Source organism: Gigantopelta aegis, chromosome 10 (genome assembly GCF_016097555.1).
Source record: "Gigantopelta aegis isolate Gae_Host chromosome 10, Gae_host_genome, whole genome shotgun sequence".
Classification (NCBI taxonomy): domain Eukaryota; kingdom Metazoa; phylum Mollusca; class Gastropoda; order Neomphalida; family Peltospiridae; genus Gigantopelta; species Gigantopelta aegis.
In genome coordinates, this window is record NC_054708.1 from 49,280,293 (window position 1) to 49,292,558 (window position 12,266).

At 40.7% G+C, this 12,266-nt stretch overlaps 1 protein-coding gene across 1 annotated transcript in view; it reads right to left on the minus strand.

Annotated features, from left to right (window-relative positions):
- The window catches only part of LOC121383667 (thrombospondin type-1 domain-containing protein 4-like), a 34,729-nt gene extending 26,739 nt beyond the window's left edge, over nucleotides 1–7,990 (minus strand). The window contains exons 1-2 of the mRNA XM_041513760.1: nucleotides 7,929–7,990; nucleotides 7,242–7,345 (exon numbers count right to left, since the gene is read on the minus strand). Coding sequence (XP_041369694.1) covers nucleotides 7,242–7,345; nucleotides 7,929–7,990 — 166 coding nt within the window. The remainder of the gene's footprint in view (nucleotides 1–7,241; nucleotides 7,346–7,928) is intronic.
- Between the last annotated feature and the right edge of the window lie 4,276 nt (nucleotides 7,991–12,266).

Here is a 12,266-nt window from a genome sequence, read left to right on the forward strand (position 1 = left end):
TCCACCAAAGGTTCAATCGTTAACATGCTAAACTCGACACTGGAGACAGTTCCACCACATTCGGCGTGGTGAGGTTATGAGTTTACTAGAGTGCGTTGGTGTGAGTCATACTCTAAGTAAAACTATTTTCACTTGGCCCCTTTCCACCAAAGGTTCAATCGTTAAGATGCTAAACTCGACACTGGAGACAGTTCGACCACATTCGGCGTGGTGATGTTATGAGTTTACTAGAGTGCGTTGGTGCGAGTCATACTCTAAGTAAAACTATTTTTACTTGGCCCCTTTCCACCAAAGGTTCAATCGTTAAGATGCTAAACTCGACACTGGAGACAGTTCGACCACATTCGGCGTGGTGATGTTATGAGTTTACTAGAGTGCGTTGGTGCGAGTCATACTCTAAGTAAAACTATTTTTACTTGGCCCCTTTCCACCAAAGGTTCAATCGTTAAGATGCTAAACTCGACACTGGAGACAGTTCGACCACATTCGGCGTGGTGATGTTATGAGTTTACTAGAGTGCGTTGGTGCGAGTCATACTCTAAGTAAAACTATTTTTACTTGGCCCCTTTCCACCAAAGGTTCAATCGTTAAGATGCTAAACTCGACACTGGAGACAGTTCGACCACATTCGGCGTGGTGATGTTATGAGTTTACTAGAGTGCGTTGGTGCGAGTCATACTCTAAGTAAAACTATTTTTACTTGGCCCCTTTCCACCAAAGGTTCAATCGTTAAGATGCTAAACTCGACACTGGAGACAGTTCGACCACATTCGGCGTGGTGATGTTATGAGTTTACTAGAGTGCGTTGGTGCGAGTCATACTCTAAGTAAAACTATTTTTACTTGGCCCCTTTCCACCAAAGGTTCAATCGTTAAGATGCTAAACTCGACACTGGAGACAGTTCGACCACATTCGGCGTGGTGATGTTATGAGTTTACTAGAGTGCGTTGGTGCGAGTCATACTCTAAGTAAAACTATTTTTACTTGGCCCCTTTCCACCAAAGGTTCAATCGTTAAGATGCTAAACTCGACACTGGAGACAGTTCGACCACATTCGGCGTGGTGATGTTATGAGTTTACTAGAGTGCGTTGGTGCGAGTCATACTCTAAGTAAAACTATTTTTACTTGGCCCCTTTCCACCAAAGGTTCAATCGTTAAGATGCTAAACTCGACACTGGAGACAGTTCGACCACATTCGGCGTGGTGATGTTATGAGTTTACTAGAGTGCGTTGGTGCGAGTCATACTCTAAGTAAAACTATTTTTACTTGGCCCCTTTCCACCAAAGGTTCAATCGTTAAGATGCTAAACTCGACACTGGAGACAGTTCGACCACATTCGGCGTGGTGAGGTTATGAGTTTACTAGAGTGCGTTGGTGCGAGTCATACTCTAAGTAAAACTATTTTCACTTGGCCCCTTTCCACCAAAGGTTCAATCGTTAACATGCTAAACTCGACACTGGAGACAGTTCGACCACATTCTGCGTGGTGAGGCGGAACTAATTGCATTTTTGTCAAGTCGGAATTTAACTGAAGGTTTTACCTGGAATTTTAATGTTTTTTTATTTAGGTTTTCCTCTCTAATTTACTGTTCTTAAAACACGTTTGTTTTTTCTGCTTGTTTGCTTACTTGTGTGCTTGTGTGTTTGTTTATTTACTAATTCCCTCGTTTCTTTGTTTGCTTGGTAATTTGTTCGTCTGCTTGCTTGTTTCCTTTCTTGGATATTTGTTTACTTGTTTGCTTGCTTTTTTCCCCTTATTTCCTTGTTTTCTTGATTGTTTGGTTATTTGCTTGTTTGCTTATTTTCGTGATTATTTGCTTGCTTGCGTGTTTGTTTCCTAGTTTCCCAGTTTGCTTGATTGTTTGCTTATTTGCTTGCTTGCGTTTTTGTTTCCTAGTTTGCTTGATTGTTTGCTTATTTGCTTGCTTGCTTGCGTGTTTGTTTCCTAGTTTCCTTGTTTGCTTGATTGTTTGCTTATGTGTTTGTTTGTTTATTTGCTTGCTTGTGTGCTTGTTTCCTTGCTTGCATGTTTGTTCGTTTGGGATTTTCTTTTACTTGTTTGCTCCTTTGTTTCCTTGTTTCCTTTCTTCCTTATTTGCTTGCTTGTGTGTTTGTTTCCTTGTATGTTTGCTTGCGTGTTTGCTTGCTTGCTTATTTGCTTGCTTGTGTGCTTGTTTCCTTGTATGTTTGCTTGCGTGTTTGCTTGCTTGCTTATTTGCTTGCTTGTGTGCTTGTTTCCTTGTATGTTTGCTTGCGTGTTTGCTTGCTTGCTTATTTGCTTGCTTGTGTGCTTGTTTCCTTGTATGTTTGCTTGCGTGTTTGCTTGCTTGCTTATTTGCTTGCTTGTTTCCTTGTATGTTTGCTTGCGTGTTTGCTTGCTTGCTTATTTGCTTGCTTGTGTGCTTGTTTCCTTGTATGTTTGCTTGCGTGTTTGCTTGCTTGCTTATTTGCTTGCTTGTGTGCTTGTTTCCTTGTATGTTTGCTTGCGTGTTTCCTTTCTTGCTTATGTGCTTGCTTGTGTGCTTGTTTCCTTGTATGTTTGCTTGCGTGTTTGCTTGCTTGCTTATTTGCTTGCTTGTTTCCTTGTATGTTTGCTTGCGTGTTTGCTTGCTTGCTTATTTGCTTGCTTGTGTGCTTGTTTCCTTGTATGTTTGCTTGCGTGTTTGCTTGCTTGCTTATTTGCTTGCTTGTGTGCTTGTTTCCTTGTATGTTTGCTTGCGTGTTTCCTTTCTTGCTTATTTGCTTGCTTGTATGTTTGTTTACTAGTTTCCTTGCTTGCGTGTTTGTTTGTCTGGGATTTTCTCTTTTTTTCTTGCTTGATTGTGTTTTATTCAAATCACAAATTGATACATATATATTTACTTAACCATCCATCCATCCATTCATTTATCCACCCATCCATCCATCCATCCATTTATCCACCCATCCACCTATCCATCCATCCATCCATCCATCTATCCATTCATCCATCCATTCATTGATCCATCCATCCATCCATCCATCCATCCATCCATCCATCCATCCATCTATCGATCTATCCATCTATCTATCTATCTTATCTATCTATCTATCTATCTATCCATCTATTTATCTATCTATCCATTCATAAATTTATGAATTGATTGATTCATTCATTCTCGTTCCAGCCAGTGCACCACGACTGGTATATCAAAGGCCATGGTATGTGTTATCCTGTCTGTGGGATGGTGCATATAAAAGATCCCTTGCTACTAATGGAAAAATGTAGCGGGTTTCCTGTCTATGAGTGTCAAAATTACCATATGTTTGACATCCAATAGCCGATGATTAATGAATCAATGTGCTCTAGTGGAGTCGTTAAACAAAATAAAATTCTTCATTTATTCACTTACATTTTTACTTATTCGTAAAATTATTTATGTAACTGACTTAGCTTTGCAATATATCATTTTCTATTTGTCTCATATAGAGTTATAATACAATTCGTATAGCCTACGTTTCTGACACATTCAAGACGGGACTAGACAACAGGCGAAAAATACAACTTGTATACCAAATTCAACTCGTCATTTTCATTTTCTTGAAGCCAGTTTTATTTTAATTGTTTATATTGTTTAATTGTTTTGTGTTGGTCTTTTCGGGGGGGGGGGGGGGGGGGGGTGGGGGGGGGGGGGGGGGGGGGGGGGGGGGGGGGGGGGGGGGGGGGGGGGGGGGGGGGGGGGGGGGGGGGGGGGGGGGGGGGGGGGGGGGGGGTCTTTTTCTTCTTCTTCTTCTTCTTCTTCTTCTTCTTCTTTTTTTTCTTTTTTTTTCTTTTATCTAAAACATGTTCTGATGAATACCCATTTTACAATTTTTGTACAAACTAGAAAATAGTGTGAATTATAAATGTATGTGCATACACCAAGCACTGTCTGAGTGGTCTTGTTCTGAGTCACGTTTTAAGCCTGGGTACGGCGGGTGGTCCCGACAACGCAGGGACGCCGTGCAGTGAACTCGGGTGGGCAGCTCCGCCCCTCTTACAGATAATTGCGAAATTCTAGAAGTCGACTCGTGTAAACTTACAATTACATGTATAAAACGTCATACGAACTGCACAGAAGAGTCTTTTGAACTGTTGCCTAAATTACTCACCACTGCACCATCGCGTCTCATGTTTCATATTGCAAATAGTAATATCAGTTTTTATGACCGTTGGCAATAAATCTTATAACATAGTATTCTGTGGGAGGACATTTACGCGTATATGCAACGGGGTGTGTGGGTGGTGTGGGGAGATCCAATTTGGATTGTATTTGCACAATATTGGGGTTCCTTACCCGAAGTCTTTCATTTCCATACAAAGACAAAACCTCTTTAAAGGGACATTCCTGAGTTTGCTGCATTGTAAGATGTTTCCGACTAATAAAATATTTCTACGATTAAACTTACATATTAAATATATTTTCTTGTTTAGAATATCAGTGTCTGTATATTCAATGTATTTCTGACCGTCTTAATATTTGTAAGAAGCCCAAAAAATATTTTAGGAAATAAAATGAAATTTAACCTAATATAAATATTAGAACGATCAGAAACACGTTTAATATATAGCCACTAATATTGTATGCAGACAAATATATTTGATATGTAATTACAATCGTTAAAAAGTCTCTGTTAGTCGATAACACCTTAAACATTGCAGCAAATTCAGGAATGTTCCTTTAAAATGTTTAATAAATAAGTACTCCAAGAATGTGACTTTGATTTTTAAAGCTAGATTCTTTAAAGCTAATACTCTTCTTTTTTTATTTATCAGCAACCCCAAATTAGGTTAAAAAGTCATGATAGTAATGTTTACCCATAAAAGTCATGATAGTAATGTTTACCCGTAAAAGTCATGATAGTAATGTTTACCCATAAACGTCATGATAGTAATGTTTACCTATAAAAGTTTGTTTTTGTTTAATGACTCCATTAAAGCACATTGATATATTAATTAACTATTGGCTGTTGGATGTCAAACATTTCGTAATTCTGACACGTAGTCATTAGAGGAAACCATGGCCTTTGATCAGTTGTGGTGCACTGGTTGGAAGAAGAAAAAAACCCAATCAGTTGAAGGGACCCACCGAGGTGGTTCGATCCTGCAACGCAAGCACCTCGAGCGACTGAGCTAAATCCCACCCCTCCGTGTACCCATAAATGCCGCTATATGTTTTAGAAGAGCTATTTTTCTAAAATATGGCTTAGTCTGTAGATTTTAAATTGTTATCGTATAAGGTCATAAAAAGAACATTGTCTTGAAAATGTCCTAGAGGCGGGATGTGGGTATACCCTACCCACCCATGCATCTCTCCCCCCCCCCCATCCCCCACCCCCCCCAAAAAAAACAAATAAACACACACAAAAAAAACACACAAAAACAAAACCACAAGTAAAAAACAAACAAACAAAAAAGCCTAACAAACCCAAAACACCTTTAAAATATTAATTACTAGTGTTTATTTCACGTTGGGATAACACGGAAAAATTAGCTCAAAATATATTGTTTTCGGATAATCATGTTTTGACCTTTGACATTTGATAAAATTTAATATAATCTGAATGAATGTTTTATCTTTCAAATCCAGAGTCACACTAATGACGGCTGGGTGCCAGCTAAAACCAGAAACATTCCGTCACCACACGTATGTATACCCGTCCGGTGATCACCTAGCACCTAGCTTGTCACACGACGGTTTCGGGTGGTTATTTACAAGTCATAAACCAGCTCAAATAGCTACGACTGGGGAACGAGATACATAATTTGTCAAGTTACGGTCCACAGCCTGCTCAGGAAATACAGGTTCAGAAATTGTAGTGAAAATAATTCACATCTTAACAAGTTAGAAAGTTTCATGATCATCAGTATAAAATATCTTTTGGACTCGTCTTGTACAGCAATTTTCTGTAATAATGGAATTTGCATAAGCATTTATTATATTAGAATATTAGAATAACGAATATTAACGACGGATATATATATACATACATACATACATACATACATACATACATACATACATACATACATATATACATACATACATACATAGATTGAGGCGGATTAGGTTTTGTTACATTCGATTAAGTGCGTTTCTTGTTTTCGACTGGTACTATGTTGCCAAGCACAGACCCAAACCCAGATCCAACACCGGTGTGTTTTGGAACTAAACAAATGCATTAAATCAAATGTGACCACTAAATCCCAACAACAACAAAAAATATAACCCATGTCTGTGCTAGCTCGAACTACAGATCTGGCAACAAAAAACGAAAGACAACATATTTTGACAGCGCTACACTCGCCAGATCCAGACCCAAACCCAACGTCGGTGTGTACTGGGCCTTAACCAACCAAGCTGTATTCTCTATGTCTAGCATATGTGAGATGAACGAACGAACGAACGAACGAACGAACGAATGAATGAATGAATGAATGAATGAATGAATGTTTAACGACGCCCCAGCACAAAAACAGATCGGTTATTGGGTGTTGACAAACAACCCTTTTCTTTCATATTAAACAAGCATTCTGAGAGGACTGCTAAAGCGATAGGCCGGAAATTTGACCGCACAAGTAGTGTGCTGTTTGACTGTGATTATTTCATGGCAGACAACTATGAAGTGGCAACTATTTGACTGAAGTGACAGGGGAGATCATGTAGTTTGTAAACATGTGTAACTTGTTGACATTGAAGACTTGTTTGTGGTAATTCCGGCCCATGCAAAAGTAGTGCTTTTTGTGTAAAATGGGAGTACTCCGGCCTGGTTTAGAGGGTGTGTCTGGTTAAACCAATATGCTGGGAGAAAGAGCTGGACAACAGGGGTTGTCCTTTTCAGGGTATGTGTCCCCCAGGCAGGCAAAGGTACATACAAAAATCCACGGGCCTGCTGATATTAATAAAAATGTTATAGCCACTAAGGCTATATAGAAACATATAGCGAAATTAATTGTGGTCATGTCCCCTACCGGTCGAAACAAATCTCCTACGTTCAAGGGCCATAACTCTGTAAACAAAATGGGTAAATCCTTATGAAAGTCAAAATTTATCTGTAATTCTTCATACTAATGCTATAGATACACAAAATTACAGCTCAACATTTTGAGGCATTGCCAAAAAAAAAAAGTCCGGAAACAAACAGACGGACGGACGGATAGACGGACGGAGACAAAATCTAGAGTCCTCTCCAGTTGGACCAGTTGAGGACGAATAAAAATAATACATACGAAATACATACCCGTACTCGTAGCAGGTGCGGTGACGGGACTGGATCCCGAGACCACAGGAACGAGAACAAGGTGTAAACTCTCCCCAGGCACTCCATCGGTAGTCTTGTGAAACCTGAAACAAAGACGTGCGTTTAGTTGGAGTTTGTTTTGTTTAACGACACCTCTAGAGCATTTGGTAATTTTAACATATAGTCTAAGAGAGGAAAGCCGCTACATTTTTCCATTAGTTGCAAGGGATATTTTATATGCGCCATCCCACAGACAGGATAGCACATATCACGGCCTTTCGTATACCAGTCGTGGTGCACTGGCTGGAACGAGAAATAGCCCAATGGGCCCACCGACGGGGATCGATCCCAGACCGACCGCGCAACAAGCGAAAGCTTTACCACTGGCGTTTAGTTATAAACTACAGCTTAACAGTGTGGTTAAACATTATTTGACTACTTCGATGTCACTAGAGCACATTGATTATAAATGATCGGTTATTGAATGTCAAATATTTTATAATTCTGATACAGTCAGGGTTAGAAACCCTGTACCTTCATTCATTAGCAGTAAAATACGAGATCTTCTATATGAACGTTTCCAAAATAACGAAAATTCCGACTGGGCCTGTTGCTTGCAAATCGACTCTAGATTCTATACCGCACACAATGTTACTATCTTTTATTCCTCAGTCACGGTAACCGTACGGGGTCCTGGCGTCCGCGACATCGGGAAAGAATCGTAGGGTTCTCCTAAGAATCTTTGCCATGGTCACATTAGATACGGTGTGTTTACGGGGACCCTACGGGCTGACACATTTTTTCGGGCCATTAAATTTTAAGGGCATCGTATGGGCATCGTAAGTTGACCTTACTGCCACCGTAAGGTCACCATATGATGCCCGTACGTTGTTCCGACATGTAGGGTCGTCGTGTGGCCTCCCTGCGATGTTTCCAGATACCGCAAGATCACCTCAAGGCCGCAAGGTGCCCCTGCGGTATGTCTGCGGTGGGTTTCTGATTTTAAAAATCGTACGGTCTTCAAAAAATTAATTCCGCATTAAAGGTTTCCGATGACCCTACGATGCCCCAAAATCGGCCAAAAACTCAACGATGTCCGTAGGATGTCACCGATGCCCGTAGGATATTCGTAGGATATCGTCAAAAACACACATCGTACGGGCATCTTATTTGTGACTGAGGTATTACGAAGGGCGTTCGGTTATTCGGGAACCCAAAACCGTGGCTTTAAAACTCGCAAAAGCAGTAGAAAACACGTCAAGATCGTGTTATGGGGGATCAATATATCATTTTCTTGGGGAGAATCACTATCTCTGAAGGGCCTGTATAATTCGCTTATCTTTCCATCCTAACTAAACAGCATAAAGGTTCAACATAGTTATTGGGTTTTTTAAATTAATTAAAGTAATTAAGTTTGAACGGTTTTCATTTGTCAACCGCTTATTTCACGGATCCACGTTAAAATGGGACGTGACAGACTCATAGAAAAGCCGGGGAGGCCCCCTTCAATATAATATCCTGTGCCCAGATTTTCGAAGCTATCTTAGCGCTACGATATCGTAAAACCTTCGTAGGTTGTGGCATGCGTCGTTGTTACGTCATAGCTTACGACGGTTTTACGATATCGTAGCGCAAAGATAGCTTCGAAAATATCAAGTTTGAGCGCTACGCCAGTGGCTACAATATCAGGAGACCTTGGACAGTCTTTGTAATTCCGTGACGTTAATTGTGGTTTGTGAAATGAATGAATGAATGAATGAATGAATGAATGAATTAATTAATTAATTAATTAATGTTTAACGACACCTCAGCACAAACATACACATCGCCTATTGGTTTGTGAAAAAGTCCAACAGATTTGCATTGGCTTAGTCAAGATTTTATATGGAGATAGGGGGGGGGGGGTAGGCACGCGTGCAGAGGGGAGTGATGATCGACCCCCCCCCCCCACACACACACATACATATACACACACACACACAACCATCACTTTCGCTCCAAGCGAATTTTTCTTTTCTTAGTATATTTTCCGGGGCAGCATAATCCGACCCCCCCCCCCCCCACCCCCTTAAAAATTTTGATTGCCAGTCTAGATTCCCCTGCACCCTATTTCTACACACTCGTCTGAAGGCATTGGCGTAGACAGGATTTTATATTGGGAGGGCCACCCACATTGGGGGAAACTACACTGTCTATGAGTCGTGTTATGGAGCAATAGACAAATATAAAAGAGGTGTAATTGGTGGGGGAAGAGCATGGTCCTGCCTGTCATCGTCAGTTTTATGGGGCGACAGTGCAGGTTTGTGCTTCATATTTTTAAATCACCTCACTGCTACATGACAACAAAACACCGTGTATTTAGACTAGTCTACAGACAGGTGTTTCTGGCGTAGGAAGCGAGGAGGCAAGGGGGGCATGTGCCCCCCCCCCCCCCGTCACACAGCAGAAGCGATGTTTTTTATATATTTATGCCCCCTCCCCCCCCCCCCACTCCCACCCCCACACATACACACTTTTTGGCACCTTTCTACGCCCGTGGGTGTTTCTCATATTTCATAACTCGCTTCTGTCATCACCGAACCGAACAATGTGTACATATGTATGCCATACATAAAGTACTTGGCGCCGTGTGGGAACTAATGTAACTGGGAAGTTTTCTCGTGAACTATTAACTATTCATTTTGTTTCCGATTTGTATTTATTTTTGTATGGCATGGCATGATAGAGCAATGTTTGTGCTTATGTTATACGGTCCAAGTACGCTATCCTGTACATGACATATAGCAGCCTGTCTAAGATCGACGTCACTCATTTGTTATTAGCATGCGGGGATCTATTACATGCGCTTTGTTATTATATACACAGATCATTTTAAATATATCCCAGTAGGTCTACTTTACTATTTAGCATACGTACAGGGTGCAGTTCGATCGGTAAAGCGCTCGCTGAGGTGCTGAGTTGAAAGTAAAGTTTGTTTTATTTAACGACGCCATTAGAGCACATTGATTTTTTATCTTATCATCGGCTATTGGACGTCAAACATATGGTCATTCTGACACTGTTTTTAGAGGAAACCCGCTGTCGCCACATAGGTTACTCTTTTACGACAGGCAGCAAGGGATCTTTTATTTGCGCTTCCCACAGGCAGGATAGCACAAAACATGACCTTTGTTGAACCAGTTATGGATCACTGGTCGGTGCAAGTGGTTTACACCTACCCATTGAGCCTTGCGGACCACGCACTCAGGGTTTGGAGTCAGTATCTGGATTAAAAATCGTGCTGAGTTGAAGGGTATCAAACCCCTTGGTGGAACCATATTCTGACTGTTTGTGTTTTGTTTTATGCGTTTGGTATTTTGCTTTTGTTTTGTTGTTGTTTGCTGTTGTTGTTTGTTTTTTGCTTGTATTTTTGTTGGGTTTTGTTTTGGAGGTTTTGTTTTGTTGTTGTTTGGGTTTGTTTTGTTTTTTGTGTGTGTTTTTTTGTTGTTGTTTTTTGTTGTTGTTGTTGTTGTTATTTTTGGGGGAGGAGAGGTTGATTGTTGTTTGTGGGGTTTGTTTTTTGTGTTTTGTGTGTATGTTTTTTTAGAGGGGGTGTTGTTGTTTGTCCCAACCAAAAAACAATCTTTTGTTTAACGACACCACTAGAGCACATTGATTTATTAATCATCGGCTATTCGATGTTAAACATTTGGTAATTTTGACATATAGTCTTAGAGAGAAAACCCGCTACATGTTTCCATTAGTAGCAAGGGATCTTTTATATGCACCATTCCACAGACAGGATAACACATACCACGGCCTTTGATATACCAGTCGTGGTTCTCTGGCTGGAACGATGGGCCCACCGACGGGGATCGATCCCAAACCGACCGCGCAACAAGCGAGCGCTTTATCACTGGGCTACGTCCGGTCCCCTTGTTCCAACTAGTGCCCACGACTAGTATGTAGAAAAGTGCACACAAAATAACCCATGCTGTTGATGAAAACAAAATCTGATTTTTTCTGAAGATTACCAGAATTACAAAATGTTTTACATACAATAGTCGATGATTAATTAATCAATGTGCTCTAGTAGTGTCGTTAAATAAAATTTTAACTAACTTATAGGGGTGTTCCACAATCAATAACATAAGTTTTCCTTACAAAATAAAATTGTATTTAAAATACGTGTTTATAATGAAAATGGTGTGGCAGACCACCCATAAAACAATCATTACGGTGACACACACACCACACACACACACACACACACACACACACACACACACACACAACACCATACGATCAATTCTGGAACGAACATTGATGCAGACGCCCTATAGCCGTGCAATGAGGCTTAAATATGTTTCTAAAACATATATAATTATTGTAGGGGTTTTTTGGGGTTTTTTTTTTTTTTTCTTTTCTTTTTTTTTTTTTTTTTGTTAAGTTTGTTTTCGTTTGTGTTTTCGTTTGCTGCTTTGTTTTGTTGGGGGGGGGGTTGTGGGGGGTTTGGGTATTGTTGTTTTTTACATGACTCATAATCAACTGCTGTAATAAGCAGTTGGACGTATGTGCGTGTGAGGTCCCTCTTTGAAGCACCACGTTCCCTCTTTAAATCCTACTTACACCCGTGTGTTCCCAGATGTATATCGGTCAGCCGAACGCCCATTCCCCACAATAGCAGAACTGATGTTTTTCCACTCAGTCCGACGGTTGGGGGATTATCAAGAAGGTGTTAGCGGATTACTGCTAAGATAAAACACAACCAGAACACACCATCAGTGTCCATACAACCACACGTTCGTTTTCATCATTTAATGACCCGTGTTGAATTGTACTAAGTTACCGAAATCACAAAACAGCTGCGCATGTGCAGAGATGAGAGAGAGAGAGAGAGAGAGAGAGAGAGAGAGAGAGAGAGAGAGAGAGAGAGAGAGAGAGAGAGAGAGAGAGAGAGAGACGGGGGGGGGGCTGATGTTGCCCTTCTTTTCAATTTATTTTTTGGGAAGCATGGCCAAACCCCCCCCCTTTAAAGAAACGTAG